Here is a 16,222-nt window from a genome sequence, read left to right on the forward strand (position 1 = left end):
TTCTCTTAAACTTAAGAAAGGGTATAAAAATGAGTGGGGCAGCTGGCCATAGTAAGAAGTATCACTTTCATAGGGAATGGGAGTAGGACTTTTTTTTCACGATGAAATATATATATATATATATATATATACACTACCGTTCAAAAGTTTGGGGTCACAAAATTGTTTGGGTGACCCCAAACTTTTGAACGGTAGTGTATATATTTATTTAGATAATTATTTATAGATTATATATATAATCTTCTGTGTAAAAAATCTTATATATGTATACTTATATTCATAGATTATATATAATCTTATACAAATATATTATAAATAAATAATAATAATAAATAATAATAAATATATTATTTAATTCATAATATTTTATTATAATAATATTTACACTTCCGTTCAAAAGTTTGGGGTCACCCAAACAATTTTGTGACCCCAAACTTTTGAACGGTACTATATATATATATATAGATATATAGTAGTATATATATATATATATATATGTAAATATATGTGTGTATATATATATAACACTTTGTATGACACACAGCAGAAATAAATTCTTTTTTTTAGTGAGTAGATCTTTGTGACTTGGTCATTTCAAAAGTAGCTCGCGAGCTGAAAAAGTTTGGGCACCTCTGGTCTAGACAATATCAATATACAGTAGCGTACTAGGCATAAGTGTTCCTTAAAAACCAAGACACTTTATTCCTCCAATAATACCTGCAGCACTGATCGGTCTTGGTACTACGACATACAATTATAGCTGGAGAAAGTATGCTGTGCACCACATACTAAAAGGAAATAAGAACAAAGACACACACACACACACTTAGGCATCGACTCCACGTTTCAGTTAGCCTGCGCTTTGTCACTTTGTCCTGTCAAACGGTGCAAGTACGTACATTAAGTACACACACTTGCGTGAAAAGCCAGGCTTGCGCAGGTGCTTCAAAGACTTACAGTTGAATAAGTCAGCCATTTTGTTTTAGGTAACCGGCAATGGCATTTTGTAGCAGCACTAAAAAATACTATTTTTTTCCCACCACACAAACAATAAAAAACAATCAGGCTTGAAAATCACAGGGAAGAACAAAATCGTATTGAATCCCCACTCCAATATTGTTCCAATAAAATCTTTTTGTTTTTCTTTTTGCAGGATTTGCTTCCGAATGATGGCCTGGACATTGCTCACACAATTGTGTCCAAATGATTTCGGGCTCAAGATGTCCACATCTCACGAAAGAAAAACAAGCCATGCCGCCAATGGTACACAACTGAGGCTCAGAGGTATTTCAGTGATGCTCCATTCCATTCGTGTGTGTGTGTGTGTGTGTGTGTGTGTGTGTGTGTGTGTGTGTGTGTGTGTGTGTGTGTGTGCGTGCGTGCATGTCCACAATCGTGGTCATTGTGATTTTTCGAGTCATTTCTTAATTAGGTTGGATGTCTTTTTGTTAGCATCGATTTCTCCTACCAAATATAAATATTAGATGGATTATGGATTATTTAATAGTTTACCGAAACAATATCACTTTTATCACTTTCAGCACAGTAATACAAATTGTTTGTTTCCATGTATGTACTTGTTTTCATTCTTAAAACGTGGTATTTGTTCTATGTATTTACTCCAAATATTAGCGAGAGGGAGCTGCAATAATTAGTAAGGCTTTCATTAAAGCAAAGACATTTTCTCCGAATTTCCTTTAGCCTTTCCATGTTTTTTTTCATTTCATTTTGGTTTTTTAACTTTATGAAGCATGTACTTTTGGCGAAGAGAAAAATACAAACACAATTTCATCTTTGGTGGATGCAGCAAGTTTGTTCAACACTCAGCTTACGCAATGATCAATCAATCATATTGTGTGTCATTAAAGCCCTAAATGTAGCCGCCATTTGTGAATGAGCTCATTCAAAACAAAGATTGATGACTTTATTGAATATAGGGAAAAGAGAACAATCGAGCAGCATTGAGTTCAAGCAATCCAAGGAAAAGCAAATCTAACTCCATGAGCTTAATCAATGACTAAATGCGCCAAAACTTACGAACTAAATGCACTACAGTGGCAAATGTAAGCTTAATCAACGACTAAATGCGCCTATGGTGGCAATTCAATGGCAAAATGTACAGTGGCAAATCAATGGTAGTAGAACGCATGCAGAGACCACTCAATGGCTGGTGGGCTGGCTAGCCGGCCGGCCGGCGCTGGCTTTTTCTGCCTCCACCTTCAGCTTGCTGCTGTCTTCTAGGCGGCCAGCTGAAGCAGCAGATGCACCAGGGTGACCGTCACCAGCAGAGCAGGTGAGTAGGACAGGCCGCCGCCGTTGCCCTTGTCCAAATTGACTTGGTCAGTGCCGCTGTTACTGCTGCCGCCGCCGCCGCTGTTGTCCTTGGCGTTCTCAGTTGACTCCTTCTTTTTGGTGTCGCTCTCACTGGTTCCTTTCGTATCTGAATGGGAGAATGGCAATTGGAAAAGGTCAGCTGGCAACGTTTGAACTTGCCGCACACTTTTGCGCGCAGTACTGCGAGTGCGGTTTGTAAAACAAAAAGTGCTGCTGAATGGGCTAGCTTATTGGTTGGTTTCCACTGCCAATGAAATGCAAAATGTTTCCGGCTCAATCAAAGCTTTTCGGCTCTCGTACCAGTGAGTGGATTGTCCTGCAACATCAAACTCACCCGGAATGCGGACAGCGAAGGACACAGTGTTGCCGCCGTAGGTGGCCTTGTAGGTTCCCGCGTCGGCTGGTGCCAGGGACGGGAATTTCAGACCTTCATCCTTGGTTCCTAGTTTCTGGCTGCTGGCGGGGACCACGCCTTCCTCTTTCGTCCAGACGACTTTAGAACCACTAACTGCGTCTGAGATTCTCAATTTGAGGGCTTCGTTCAGCTTGCCCTGGCACTGCACGGTTCCCGCGGCGCCAAAGCAGTCGGCCACTGCCAGCACAAGAAAAGCAGATGTACATTCTGGTAACACGGGATGGATTGTGAGTGTACATTTAGCAAAATGTTTGGTAATCATTTGGCTAAGGTGCTGCTGTCATGTGCACCTTCTTGTTTTTCTGACTTGCTCTTTTGTGGCTTGCCAGGAGAATCCAAGCCTGCAAATGTGTGCGCGCGTGCGTTGATTGTGCCTACGTCAATATATGGTGCGCAAAAAGCTTTCGCGTGGCGAGCGAGCGGCTTTCCTGCAACATCAAACCTTGGACAGAAAACTTTTCTTCTGAGCCGGTAGGGCCGCCCGTGAACTCTTTCTCGTCGGCGTCGTCCAGGTTCTTGATCATCAGGGTAGCCTCGTTGACTGGACCGTACTTGTCACCACTGATCGCAATCGTGTCCGTGCCCTTCTTCCAGGAGAGTGAGGTGCCACTTCCGTCGTCTGACAGCCCCAATTTGATGCTGCCACCCGGCTTGCCCTGGCACAGGCCGGCTGGTTCGGAGGTTTTGCCACCCAAGCAGTCCACCACTGCCAGCACAAGAAAAGCAGAATCACTCACTCTGGTCTGTGCGCAAAGTACATTGGAGCAAAGACTGTGGCGCTAAGTGGACCCTTTGAAAAGGACGCCGAGATGTTTTGCTATTTTGGTCAAATTTTGGACATTTTTCTCCAACTTTTCTCCTGAGCATAAGAGAGTTTCCCTGTGTGGAGTGTGTGCGTGTTGTCCCTGTGGGCGTGCCTTTTCCCCCCACATTCCTAAAACATGCAAAGGAAACGGTGCACAAGAAGCTTTCGTGCGGCCAGCGGCTGTCCTCCAACATCTAACCTTGGACCTTGAACTCTTCGACTGGTGTGATGCCTTTGGATTTGTACTCTCCCTTGTCGTCTTCTGCCAGGTTCAGGATCTCCAGATTGATATTCTTGATACCAGTAATCTTGTACTTGATGCCGTCACTGGTAAGGGAAGGTCCATCATCCTTATGCCACGTGACATCCGGCTCACCGCTAGGAACTGTGCCTGTGACTTCCAATTTGACCACTCCGCCCTTCTTGCCCCTGCACTGCACAGCTGTGCCGGAAGTTTTGACCTTGCATCCTGGTGTCTCCGCCAGCACTAGAAAAGCAGAAGAGGGCAAAGTATCACCCACTCTGGTCTGGTCTGTGTGCAAAGTACACATTTGAGGAAAGCATGTTAGACGCTATTTGCCATGTTCATTTCTGAATATTCATTTTGCCATTGTCAATTGTTGTCTTTGTTATTTACGTTACACCACTGGATCCAAATTGTAATCCGCCATGCGTAAGGCCAAATTGAATGTGTCTGTCTTGTCTTCTTTTCTATGAGTGGTTTGAAATGTTGTTTCAAACAAAAACAAAGGGAACATATTTCGATGATCTCTACTCCTCCCCACCGAGTTCTGTTTGTAAAAGTAAAAAGTGATTCCCTAGCTTTCTGAATGAATTATTTTTTACTGTATACCATGAGTGGTTGTCAATGTTTGTTTTTAACGAAAAACGTCTGAAAATGTGATTATTAGCCTTTTTGTGGCTAGAGTGGTTAGTGGTTTTGTGGTTAGAAATGTTTTGTTTTGAATAGGTTGTCTTTGAAACCAAATTAACTTTTGGGTTAAAGGGAGAAAAAAAAACGTGTGCTGTTTGAACGCAAACTGATTCCTTTTTTTGTTCCAAAAAAAATCTCAATTTACTCTCTATAGTGTAAACCGTTTGCAATGAGTGCTTTTAAATGTATTCTTTGAAATAGGGGTTCTTTGAAACCAAGGTAACATTTTGATTATCTATATTCAAATACGCAATGTTCAGTTTGAACATGCAAAATGTGATTCCCTTTATTTGTTAAAAAAAATCTGAATTTATTCTTTAAAGATGATAGCATTTGCAATGAGAAAGTTTCCACGTTTGGAATGTTTTTTTTAAAAAAAGGCTTTCTTTAAAACCATGTCTTTTAATTGTTTGAAAAAAGGTCCGAATTTATTCCTAACAGTGTATATCGTTTGCAATGATAGTTTCCAGGAGTGGTTTGAAACGTTTTTGTTTTTTTAAAATAGGCTTTCTTTGAAATCAAGATAACACATTATAATGATCTATAACGCCATGTTTGGTTGGAAAATTTATAATGTGAATCCCTTTAACTGTTTAAAACAAAAATCGGAATTCTTTCTTAATGGTTTGCAATGAAAGTTTCCATGGGTGGTTTTGAATTATTTTTTTTAAATATAGGCTTTCTTTGAAATCAAGAGAACATGTTATCTAGATTCAAAAACGCTATATTCTGTTTGAAAATGAAAAATGTATTTCAATTTGTTTACAAAAATCCGAATTTATTCTTTATAGTGTATAAGTAAAGTGATGTGGCAGAGAAAAAGCAAGGCGCGCGCGCACACAACAAAAGCGTCGTCTCCTAAGTCCAGTTTTATTCATGCGCCTAAAAGCTTGCGCAAAATGGTTAGCAACATAGTCATTGAATTCAACGGCCTTACCTTGCCCAAATGGCTCGCTGCACACGAGCACCAAGCACAGCAGCTTGGAGAAGTTCATCTTCTTTCGGGGATGACTAGGAAGGGAGGAAGCGTTCGGACCTGCTGGTGCTGTCGGACCTGCTGGTGCTGGAGTCGCGTGGAGAGATGCGAGTAGGCGAATCCACTGAACTAAACGAGCCGAAAGAACGCAGCGAGCGAGCTTCCTATAAAGCGCTCAATCGCCGTCATCTTCAATGGCGCTTCGAAAGTTTGCACATTTGTTGCTCGTTCATTGGCTGCATTTGGGAACTTTATGACGAGTGCGTGCGTGCGTGATACACGGACGCAAAAGCGGCCGCGTAACCTTACATAACCCCCTTTGTCTTACGCCATACAGCTGCCTGCTAGTCTCCTTTAAGTCTTTACACAATGTCATAACTGTTGCGGTTCCGAGTCACGACGACCGGCACGTTTTGTCCTTCCAGAAGTCTTTTCGATTCTTTTCCAACTCCACTGAGCAGATACACAGCCGTCTTCTCGACATTCGAGTGCCCCTTATCCCGGTGTTGCCTTTAGTGGCAGTAGTAGAAATCGTCGCGACCAAAAAGACATCCAACCGAATTAAGAAATAACAAAAAAAATATATATATATATCACAATGACGACGATTGTGGACACACAAAGACCATAAAGGAATGGAACGTCACTGAAATAGCCTCTGTGGTTTCACTTGCGTACCATTGGTGGCATGGCTTGTTTTTATTTCGTGAGATGTGGACATCTTCAGCCCGAAATCATTGCGATCGTGTCAGCAATGCACAGGCCATCATTCGGAAACAAATCCTGCAGAAAAAAAAAAGATTTTATTGTAACAATATTGGAGTGGGGATTCAATACGATTTTGTTCTTCCCACTGATTTTCAAGCATGATTGTTGTTGACTAAGAGCAGGCTAACTAAAATGTGGAGTTGAGGGGGGGCTGAGAATGGGGTGCTTGGTGAGGTCATCACTGCAAATGAAGAGGCGTTCACGGCACTCCTTTATTTATGCCACTTCTGGTGCATAATGACGCTCCCTTGTCCATCGTCACAAGGCAAGAGGTTTTCCCTGCATGCTTTGTTGACTTTCAAGTAATTATATCAATGAATGTTTGAATGTTTTTTTTTTTTCATTAAACGTGCATTCCAAAATACAGTACGTGACAAGAATGTATTTCATTACGGTTGAAGCCAAACAGTAACCATTATACAATACCAAACGAAAAACAAAAAAGATCATGAAACTGCAACCAATATAGAATTAAAAATAAAACATGCTAGAGCTTTTCACGTAACATGCAACTGCCAGTTACACCGAAAATACAATTGGTTTTATAAATCCAAGGGTCTTCAAAAGGGAAACAAACTCTTCATGAAAATAGAGGAAATTTGGTTTCAAGTTCCAAACTTTATAATTGTGATGAAACTTTTCACTTTAAAAACTTAGAGAAATGAATGTTATTTTTTTAAATTAAAGGTCCGTATCAAAAATTCATTACATGACAAATATGGCTTCGACCATCATGAAATAGACACCGTAACCATTATGCAATAGCAAATAAAAAGCAATTGAAGAAAAGATCATAAAAATACAATCAAAATAGAATTAAAATAAAATTAGCTAGAGCTTTTCACGTAACGTGCAACTAACTGCCAGTTACCACGACAAGATGAATACAATTTGTGTTTTATAAATCTAAGGGTCTTCAAAAAGGAAACAAACTCGTCAAGAAATTTCGTTCATATTCAAAACTTGTTGGGGGTGACGTCATGCCTCCCGCAACCCCTCCACAGTGCAAATGCACCCACCCCGCGATCGACTTGATTGGCCTGAGCTACCAGCAACAGTTCAAAACCATAAATCACTCAGCTTTTTTATCTATCTATCTATCTATCTATCTATCTATCTATCTATCTATCTATCTATCTATCTATCTATCTATCTATCTATCTATCTATCTATCTATCTATCTATCTATCCATCCATCCATCCATCCATCCATCCATCCATCCATCCATCCATCCATCCATCCATCCATCCATCCATCCATCTCAGGGACCGGTCGATCGCCAAGCCACTATTGGTCGATCGCGTAATATTAAAATGTTCTTTTTTTTTTCCGCACTTGACGCGTGTACAAACAACGGCGCTAACAACACAACACAAACACGCTAGCTCGCGAGTTCCCTTCAATTGTCAGAACCCTGTTTTTTCTCTTAAACTTAAGAAAGGGTATAAAAATGAGTGGGGCAGCTGGCCATAGTAAGAAGTATCACTTTCATAGGGAATGGGATATCATATAAATAAAATAAATAAATAAATAATATAAATAAAATTTTTTTATATATATATATATATATATATATATATATATATATACATAAATATATATATAAATATATAAAAAAAAAATTTTTTTAGTGGGTAGATCTTTGTGACTTGGTCATTTCAAAAGTAGCTCGCGAGCTGAAAAAGTTTGGGCACCCCTGCACTAAAATATATTTTGTAATATCAAAAAATGCCGAGAGGAGATTTCTGACAGGGTTCTTGCCCCCCTCCTGGCCTCTCCATCATTTCAAATGTATATAAAATATTTTCTCCCTTTAACCCCGGGAGAGAAAACCATTCTGGAGCAATGTCTACCCTCTAAAACAAAAGTACCACCTGTGCACCCATTTTAACAGATCTTTCCATTCCCTGCCTTTTTTTACCGGGCCAAATTGTTGTGAAATAATGTGCATGGGTCAATGTAAGTTCACAAAGTGAAGAATGAGCGCCTCCACCACTTTCCATAGCACAAAACCGCGGTCTATGACGTTGTCAACTGCCTTGCTGTCTTTTTCCACGTGTTCCAGACGCTTCCCTCAAACCCCGCCCCTTTTGCCCTTTATCGCTGCTCCCATTGGCCGCGAGCACCATGTCCTCAAAACGAAAAGCAGTCCCTCCCACTTTTGTTATGACGTCACGCGTAGTCCCTAACACGGAAATGCGTAATTACTGTTGCATTGCCGTTAAGTTGAAAAATGATAGCTCTCTAAAACAGCGACATGTCCGCCTCTTGTGATGTTAAAACCGACGCTTTGAAACGACGCGGACGTGTGGAACCCCGCTCTGAGATTTCAGGGGGCAATTCGACCTTTGGTTTTTGAGTTCGGTCCGTAGCCCCGACGAGGAGGTGGGTGTCATGGGGGCTTTGGGGCGCCTGCTGTTGTGCCTTCTGATTCTCTCCGGGGAAGTCACAATAACTCAGGTGAACTTTTCTTTATGTTTACATTCTTTAATGGGATTGTCACGCATATATATGTGATGGGGTAAATTATATGGACATCATTTGTTTGACATGCTTTGTTCCATTTAGTCCGGGGGTCGCCACAGCGAGAGATAAGGACACGTCTGGGTTTAGCACCAGTTTTACGCCGACGGGAAAAAAAAAAAAAAAAATTAGAACACTTTGTGCTCCTGCGAGACTATGTGCTTTGACCATCAAAATATACACAGAAACAAAGACTTTAGTTTTTTCCAAAGGATAAAAGAAAAAGTTTACAAAATTAGAGATTCAAGTCAACGTTTTGATGATTTTTTCTTTTTGGGTCCTTTTTCGTAATTTGGCCTTGTTGGGTTCCTGTACTGCTCAATTGTGTAGATGACACTTGTGACCCAGTTGTAGGCAAATATGGGAGGGGTGGATAAACCCTCATGAAGGTGTTTGTCTGGATATCCTGCTAAATACGGAACTCTGAATCTTTTATGGATTCGAAACACTGGAAGACCTGACACCCACCCCCACTCATTGTGCTTTTTATGGCCATCAGGTGGAGGGGGTCAAGGTGGTCACCCGCCCAGAATCCCTTCTGTTTGTCTCCACGCTGGACGGAAATCTGCATGCTGTCTCCAAAAAGACGGGAGACATCAAATGGACTCTAAGAGAAGGTTGGTTCGTATAACAGGGACTTTTCCATTTGATGTTATATTTGCAACTGTTTTCTTAGATAAACGTGCCTTTTTTAATTGACAGATCCTGTTATACTAGTGCCCATCAACATCACTGAGTGAGTAACACACACACTCAGGCGAACGCGCAAACATCCCAGCTCTCATGTTGTGTTTTTTTTTAATATTCCTCCCAGGCCAAGTTTTCTCCCGGACCCCAACGATGGCAGCTTATACATACTCGGTGGCAAGCACAAAGAAGGCCTAATGGTGAGCAATAGAGTGCAAAACTGTGTTCAATTCATAACGTGGTTTCGACGATGTGTTCACCAGAAACTTCCGTTCACCATTCCGGAGCTGGTTCAGTCGGCTCCCTGTAGAAGCTCCGATGGCATCCTCTATACAGGTGAGATGCATTCAAAATAAATCTGAAAAAAAACAAAGACAACCTGCCAACAATGTCTATATTAATCTGCCAGGCAAAAAGCAGGATGTGTGGTTTGTAGTGGATCCCGAAACGGGAGCCAAACAAACCATTCTGACAACGTCCTCGACTGATTCCCTGTGTGTCAACACTTCTCTGCTCTACATTGGACGCACAGGTAGAACGCGTCGGATCGAAAGCGCATATTTGTTCCCCTTAGAGTAATAGCCGCGTTTTCCTCTCCGCAGAATACGTGGTCACTATGTTCGATACCACAAAGCAGGAGCTGCAATGGAGCATCACGTACAACGACTATTCCGCTCTGCCGTATGACGACGAACAAGACTATCGTAAGTGTTCATCGAGCAGGGGGGCCGCCGGCAACCTTTGATACTGAAACGGTCGGCTTCTAGAGAAACAAAAACAGAAGCCACAAAAAAAGTTCCTATTATTTTTACCAATATGTATTCAAAAAACTAATTGCATTAAGAAATGAAAGATGTGTATATATGTACATTAGGGTTTTCTTTTATTAAAAAAAAAAAAGTGTCCTATGTCTAATAGACATGAAAGATCATTGTTTCTTTGTCCATCACATGGACCATAAAAGTCTGCATCCATTTTAGTTTTTTTTCTTTTTTTTTAAAATGTATGTAATGTATTTTTGTATTGGCTTTCCCTCCAGGGATGGCTCATCTCGTGTCCAGTGGTAATGGCCTTGTGATTACCGTTGACAGGGAGTCGGGTAAGGATTTCTTTTTGGGAAACGGAGCTCCTGCCTAAGTGAGATCCCAAATTGGTCCTCCCGTTCAGGTGACGTGCTATGGAGTCAAGATTACGGCTCGCCCGTGGTCAGGGTCTACCTGTACTCGGGTGACTCGCTCAGACACACACCCCACCTGTCGCTCGCCGTTGAGACGTTGCGCTTCCTCACCTTCTCCTCCGTCGCCGACGAGCGGACGGCAGTCCACTCCGTTTTGAAATGGCGCTATCAGTTTGTGAAGGAGGAAGCCAACGCACAAACGCTACTTGTGTAAGTCACGCTCGGCACACACCTCGTAGTAGAAGTGCAGTTAGCATTTACTTGTCTTAGTCTGTTTCAAATCCCCTTTTTTTTCTTTTTTTTTTTTAGATTTTGTCTCACAACAGCTGTTGTTACCACGCAACAAAGCGAGTGACTTCTCAGTAACACTTAATGGCCGTTTGTCAAAACAAGCCGGTGGTAATAAATGAAGCGACTTTTTGTGGCATTCCTCCGCTTCCAGACTGCATTGAATGCGGCTTGCTCATAGACGTGTTTTAAGAGCGAGTCATACACGAAAAGATTGGCTTGGCTGTTTAATTATATACACTTGCTGGGCCAGTCGCTCCAGAGACCCAACAATTTTGCGTGTATCCCTCAAAGCAGAAATTCCCATGGAAAGTGTTGTGGAAAAAAACATGGAGCGCAATCTTCAGTTCTTCCATTTTCAGGGACTCCTTTTTTTTTTTTATCCATCTTTTCATCTGTCTCTTTCAGGCCCACGCTCTACGTGGGGAAACTGGACTCCCACCTCTATGCTTTGCCTTCCTTCGTTCACCAAGGGTTCTCCTTAGTGGTGAGTTGAGTTCCAAATGTATTTTCCGTGATCATTCCAGCCAAGTTTGGCTCCCAGTCTGTAATAGGATATCACATGTGCGGCGAGACCATTCACTGGCCACTTCTTGTTCCCACGGCAGCCTCGGGGTCTGACCCTGGGCCGGATTGAAGGTCCTGAGACGGCCGGTGTGACGCTCAGCGGGCAAGGGGAGTGCTTGATCATCCCGTCCACCGACGTGCGCTATCCTCCAGGGAGCAGCAACAGCCCTCAAAACCACTGGTTGTTAATAGGTACTCACACACACACACCGAGCCCCAACTGGACTGAACCAAGTGGTGGTTAGTTGCGGAGGGAAATGATTGACATTCATATTAAGTATTTAGATTAGCTCGATCTGAACAATTGGGAAAATGCGCTGTTTCACGTGCCGCAGGCCACCACGAGATCCCGCCACTAGCACATACCACCATGTTAAGGGAATCGCGGCTCAGCCTGCCGTTCCCCAGTGAAGCCGTCATCCCCCCTCGACCTTCTGCCTCGCCATCCTCGCGCACCTCCAGCTCCAACCAAAACGTGAGCCCTTTCAAGTCCTTAGGCAAGATCTTCCATCTCCCTTGTTTCATGTCGCTGTCATCCTCCAGTTTCGGTTGGTAGGCCTAAGCGATGGCTTCGACGGCGACGAGAGAGAATCGGCAGGAGCCCAGAAGTCGATCGGCGTGCGTTCCGTCTACATGACGCACGACTGCTTGGCTCTGACTGTGTTGACCGTGCTGCTGGGAGGCTGGTTGGCGTTCGCCTTCACGTACACGGTGAGTCGAGAACGCTCGGCCGCTTATTCATTTCATTGAGGACATCGCGAAGGTGACATGTTGTGTTCCTCACTAGCGAGCGGCCAAGAAGCTGAAAGCTCTGCAGGAGCAGCTCGAGGAAACGTTTGAATCTTGCGTCCAGTCCACACAGACCACCAACACGCCGACACCGACTTTCAGCTCCTCCGACTTGGAACTTTCTACCAACACGAGCGTCTCCACTGGTTCATTCATTTTGTCACCGTCGTATATTTATGAGCGCACACGTTACGATAGCCGGAATAAAACTCAAAGGTCGCTGGTTGGCTTCTGTGCAGGTTCTCAGCATGCATCGGAAGATCTTGTTGTAATGCCTTCTTCCCTTGACAGCAGCACAACCTCAAGTATGGATGAACTTTATTTTCTTTCCATCCTGCAAATAAAGTTGATTTATTGCTGCTCATTTTCCGTCTACAGAAAACAGCGAGGAGGTGCACTTGGGTAAAATCTCCTTCACCACATCCGAGGCCCTCGGTCGCGGCAGCTCGGGAACGTTCGTCTTCAGGTAGGTTGAAAAGTTGCGTGTGCCCACCGAGACATGGAGGTCATCACGATTTGACCTCGTACCGTACGCAGGGGCAACTTCGACGGACGGCGCGCGGCGGTGAAGCGAATCCTCCCCGAGTGTTTCGATGTGGCAGAGAGGGAAGTGCAGCTCCTGCGACAGTCCGACACGCATCCCAACGTCATCAGGTACTTCTGCACGGAGAGGGACAACCTCTTTAAGTACATCGCCATCGAGCTGTGCGCCGCCACCGTGCAGCAGGTCAGTGATTTTTCATTTTCTTTTATTGCTAGCTGTCACTTTAAATTTGAAATCAAAAATGGTATAGCTGACGTGTATCTTTCTCAACGTTATTGTTTGCAGTATGTGGAGGATCCATCCGATTTTCCCAACCTGAGTCCGATTATGTTGTTGGAGCAGACCATGTGTGGCCTCTCACACCTCCACTCGCTCAATATAGGTTTGCGACACACGCACACAAAGTCTCAAATATGTAACGCCGACATGGTTTTTTTTTTTTTTTTACATTTGTGTTTATTGTTATGTTGGTCTTAAATTCATTCAGATTGCATTAAAAAGACTCAAAAAGTCTTTGAACTTAAACCAGAAGGTCAACTTTGACTATGAAGTTAGCAAAACAATAGTTTTTCTCCCTTTTCCGCTCCTTCATCCAGTACATCGAGACCTGAAGCCTCGGAATATCCTGCTCTCATTTCCCTGCGCTTCGGGTAAAGTCCGAGCTCTCATTTCCGACTTTGGGCTGTGCAAAAAGATCCAAGATGGTCAGAGCAGCTTCTCGCTGCGTTCGGGCGTGTTGGGCACGGAAGGCTGGATTGCTCCCGAGCTACTGGAAAACATTCCTGGCAGCAAGCCGGTGAGTCTCGCGTGTTAGCTGTGTTGACTTTTCCTCGGCTGACTCGGCGCTGTCGTTTCTCTTTAGACCGCCGCTGTGGATATCTTCTCCGCCGGCTGCGTCTTCTACTATGTGGTCAGCGGGGGTAAGCACCCGTTTGGCGAGACTCTGATGCGGCAAATGAACATCCTGTCTGGAAACTATTCACTTTCGCAATTCATGGATACCATACACGGTGAGGATGGATGCCGTGAGCGTGTCTATGCTGCTTTTTGGGAAACCTAGTCTAAAATTGTTTTTATGATGATTTAGTAAAAACACACTGGATAACTTTTTACTGTCCCTCTATGTGTTCACAGTAAACAAATCTTTTTTTTTTTTTTTTACCCAAACAACCTTAAGATGTTGCTCTCCGTAGGCATAAAAAGCAGAATTACAGCAAATGACATTCAATAATTTCCAAGGGGAAAAAAATGGCTCTTTGCTTCCTGTTCTTAATCATTCATTGTTCTCAATCCCAACAGGTGAGCTGCTAACTTGTGGTCAACAGTGGAATTACACCATCATAAAAAATCGAATTACTATTTGTACAGAAAAAAAAAAAAAGACAGAACAGTGTTGCATCAATGCTAACATTGATTTGAATGTTGATTTTTTTTTAAGTGACGTCATGGTATAGTCAAATGTTGTGAAGGTCATTGAACAATAATGCCAGTCCATTGACTAAGCTGCAGCAATGTTGTGCCTCAACAGAAGACGTTGTGGCTGAGGACCTGATCAAGCAGATGATCAGCGCGGAGGCGGAGTCTCGTCCCTCGTCCGTCCGCGTGCTCAAGCATCCGTTCTTCTGGAGCCCTGAGAAACAGCTGCTTTTCTTCCAAGTCAGTTGCCTCACCTCCCTTGCTCACTCACTCTTTACTCACTCGTTTGTGTTGAGTCATGTCTGAAAACTAAAAGCATTTGGAAATTGGGAACTGGCTTTTAGTTTCTGCACTAAAACCTGCTCACAAAAATCTTTCCAGACAGTTTTGCAAAACAAGCCACTTTGTTTCCAGTCCACAGGCAAGCAGTGAATTTATTTTGAATTTTCTTGTTTACTATTTGTCAATTGGTCTGTCGGCTGCAATTCGTGTCCTCACACAAGAATGTAAAAAGTACATCAAAATCCAGAAGTTCTCTGGAACCAAATTTTAAAATGTAATTTTCTCAATGATCAAAGTTTTATTTTAGTTGCTGCGCTTGTGTATTTTATTTTTTCACCTAGGACGTAAGCGACCGCATTGAGAACGAATCGGTCGATAGTGAGATCGTGGGGAACCTTGAAAGTGAGTGCCGAGTCGTGGTGCGGACCAACTGGAGGCTGCACATTTCTACACCTCTGCAGACCGGTAAGGAGGATGCACAATGAAAGCACACTCGGGGACACTTGTGTCATTCATGAATCATTTTTGGAACACAATGCCTTTTTTTTCCCTATGCAGATTTGAGGCGGTTCAGGACGTACAAAGGCAGCTCGGTGCGAGACCTGCTGAGGGCCATGAGGAATAAGGTCAGCCTGCGTTATCCCGACGCATTCTGCTTCGTGATTTATTTTTTTATTCTATTTATTTGAATTGTATTCATTCATGGTTCGACAGAAGGCTCACTACCACCAGCTGCCGCCCGAAGTGCAGCACAGTCTCGGCGAGCTGCCCGACGGCTTTGTGCGCTACTTCACCAACCGCTTCCCAAAGTTGCTGATGCACACACACACTTCGCTGCAGGGTTACGCCAACGAGAAACTCTTTCGCCCCTACTACATGCCCCCTGGCGCCAAGTAGCAGCCATAGCCATCTCACGCCTCCTTATTGCTTTTGTAAAGCTGTCACTGTTTTTAGATACACCTTAAGATATACCTTGGCTTGATTTGTGTATTTATTATTTTTTGACAGACTTGAGAAAGGACGTTCCCAAGTGCTTCTGATAAAGGCTTTTATGGAAGAAAAAGTTCATGCACTCCTAAAGGTAGCGACACTGGCAACGCACAAAGTCAAATAAGTCTCCATTGATAACCACTGTACTCTACATGACACGTTTATACTCTTATCTTTATTGATTTGATCTGCTGTAGAACCAATGTTGAGAGATTACCTGATTTTCTAAATTAAATTTCGACTTTGATTGTGCCCAAGATTGAAGTGTATATAGTTTTTTGTCCTTTTGTAAATATTAATAATTTCATATGATCACTTTTGTAACATTTAGCGTTGAGCTTTAAGCATCAAACTTACTTTTAAAATGATCTAATTAAAGTTAACACAGAATTTGTTCACATTTAAGCTAACAGGTGGTGCAGCCAACAGTCTGCTTTACATGGTTTATTTTCACATGGAGTTAGTTAATGGGAATGTCTCCAGACGTCCTCCTAAACAAATGAAGTCATTCGGTGAGCAGTAAACAGGCAGTCAATTTTTCAATGAGTATTTTTACAAACTACGTCACGCCCCCCCCCCCCCCCCCGATTATTTTTACCACAGCTCAGGGAAACAAAAGTGTTTCACAGAATTTTACTCGCTTGTAATATAAATATAGTAAAACACGACGGGAGAAAAAAAAAAAAAAACGTTTTAGAAACATTTATTTGAAAAATTTCTTAGGGT

At 42.8% G+C, this 16,222-nt stretch overlaps 2 protein-coding genes across 2 annotated transcripts; one reads left to right on the top strand and one right to left on the bottom strand.

Annotated features, from left to right (window-relative positions):
- Positions 1 to 2,399: 2,399 nt before the first annotated feature.
- On the bottom strand, positions 2,400 to 5,483 carry LOC119121603. The gene is made up of 4 exons (XM_037249386.1): positions 5,426 to 5,483; positions 3,754 to 4,041; positions 3,192 to 3,455; positions 2,400 to 2,926 (listed from the first exon to the last, which is right to left on the bottom strand). Exons 1-4 carry the CDS (start codon positions 5,481 to 5,483, stop codon positions 2,562 to 2,564), a joined length of 975 nt encoding a protein of 324 aa, XP_037105281.1. The 3' UTR covers positions 2,400 to 2,561.
- A 2,506-nt stretch (positions 5,484 to 7,989) lies between these two features.
- On the top strand, positions 7,990 to 15,755 carry ern2 (endoplasmic reticulum to nucleus signaling 2). Its single transcript, XM_037262481.1, has 24 exons — positions 7,990 to 8,693; positions 9,256 to 9,373; positions 9,459 to 9,492; positions 9,571 to 9,643; positions 9,707 to 9,779; positions 9,853 to 9,975; positions 10,046 to 10,147; positions 10,483 to 10,542; positions 10,611 to 10,830; positions 11,317 to 11,395; positions 11,517 to 11,667; positions 11,811 to 11,950; positions 12,019 to 12,186; positions 12,263 to 12,410; positions 12,504 to 12,569; positions 12,643 to 12,730; positions 12,802 to 12,991; positions 13,094 to 13,190; positions 13,405 to 13,604; positions 13,671 to 13,818; positions 14,337 to 14,464; positions 14,848 to 14,971; positions 15,065 to 15,132; positions 15,221 to 15,755. Exons 1-24 carry the CDS (start codon positions 8,628 to 8,630, stop codon positions 15,401 to 15,403), a joined length of 2,847 nt encoding a protein of 948 aa, XP_037118376.1. The 5' UTR covers positions 7,990 to 8,627; the 3' UTR covers positions 15,404 to 15,755.
- Positions 15,756 to 16,222: the final 467 nt, after the last annotated feature.

Source organism: Syngnathus acus, chromosome 1, assembly GCF_901709675.1.
Source record: "Syngnathus acus chromosome 1, fSynAcu1.2, whole genome shotgun sequence".
Lineage (NCBI taxonomy): Eukaryota > Metazoa > Chordata > Actinopteri > Syngnathiformes > Syngnathidae > Syngnathus > Syngnathus acus.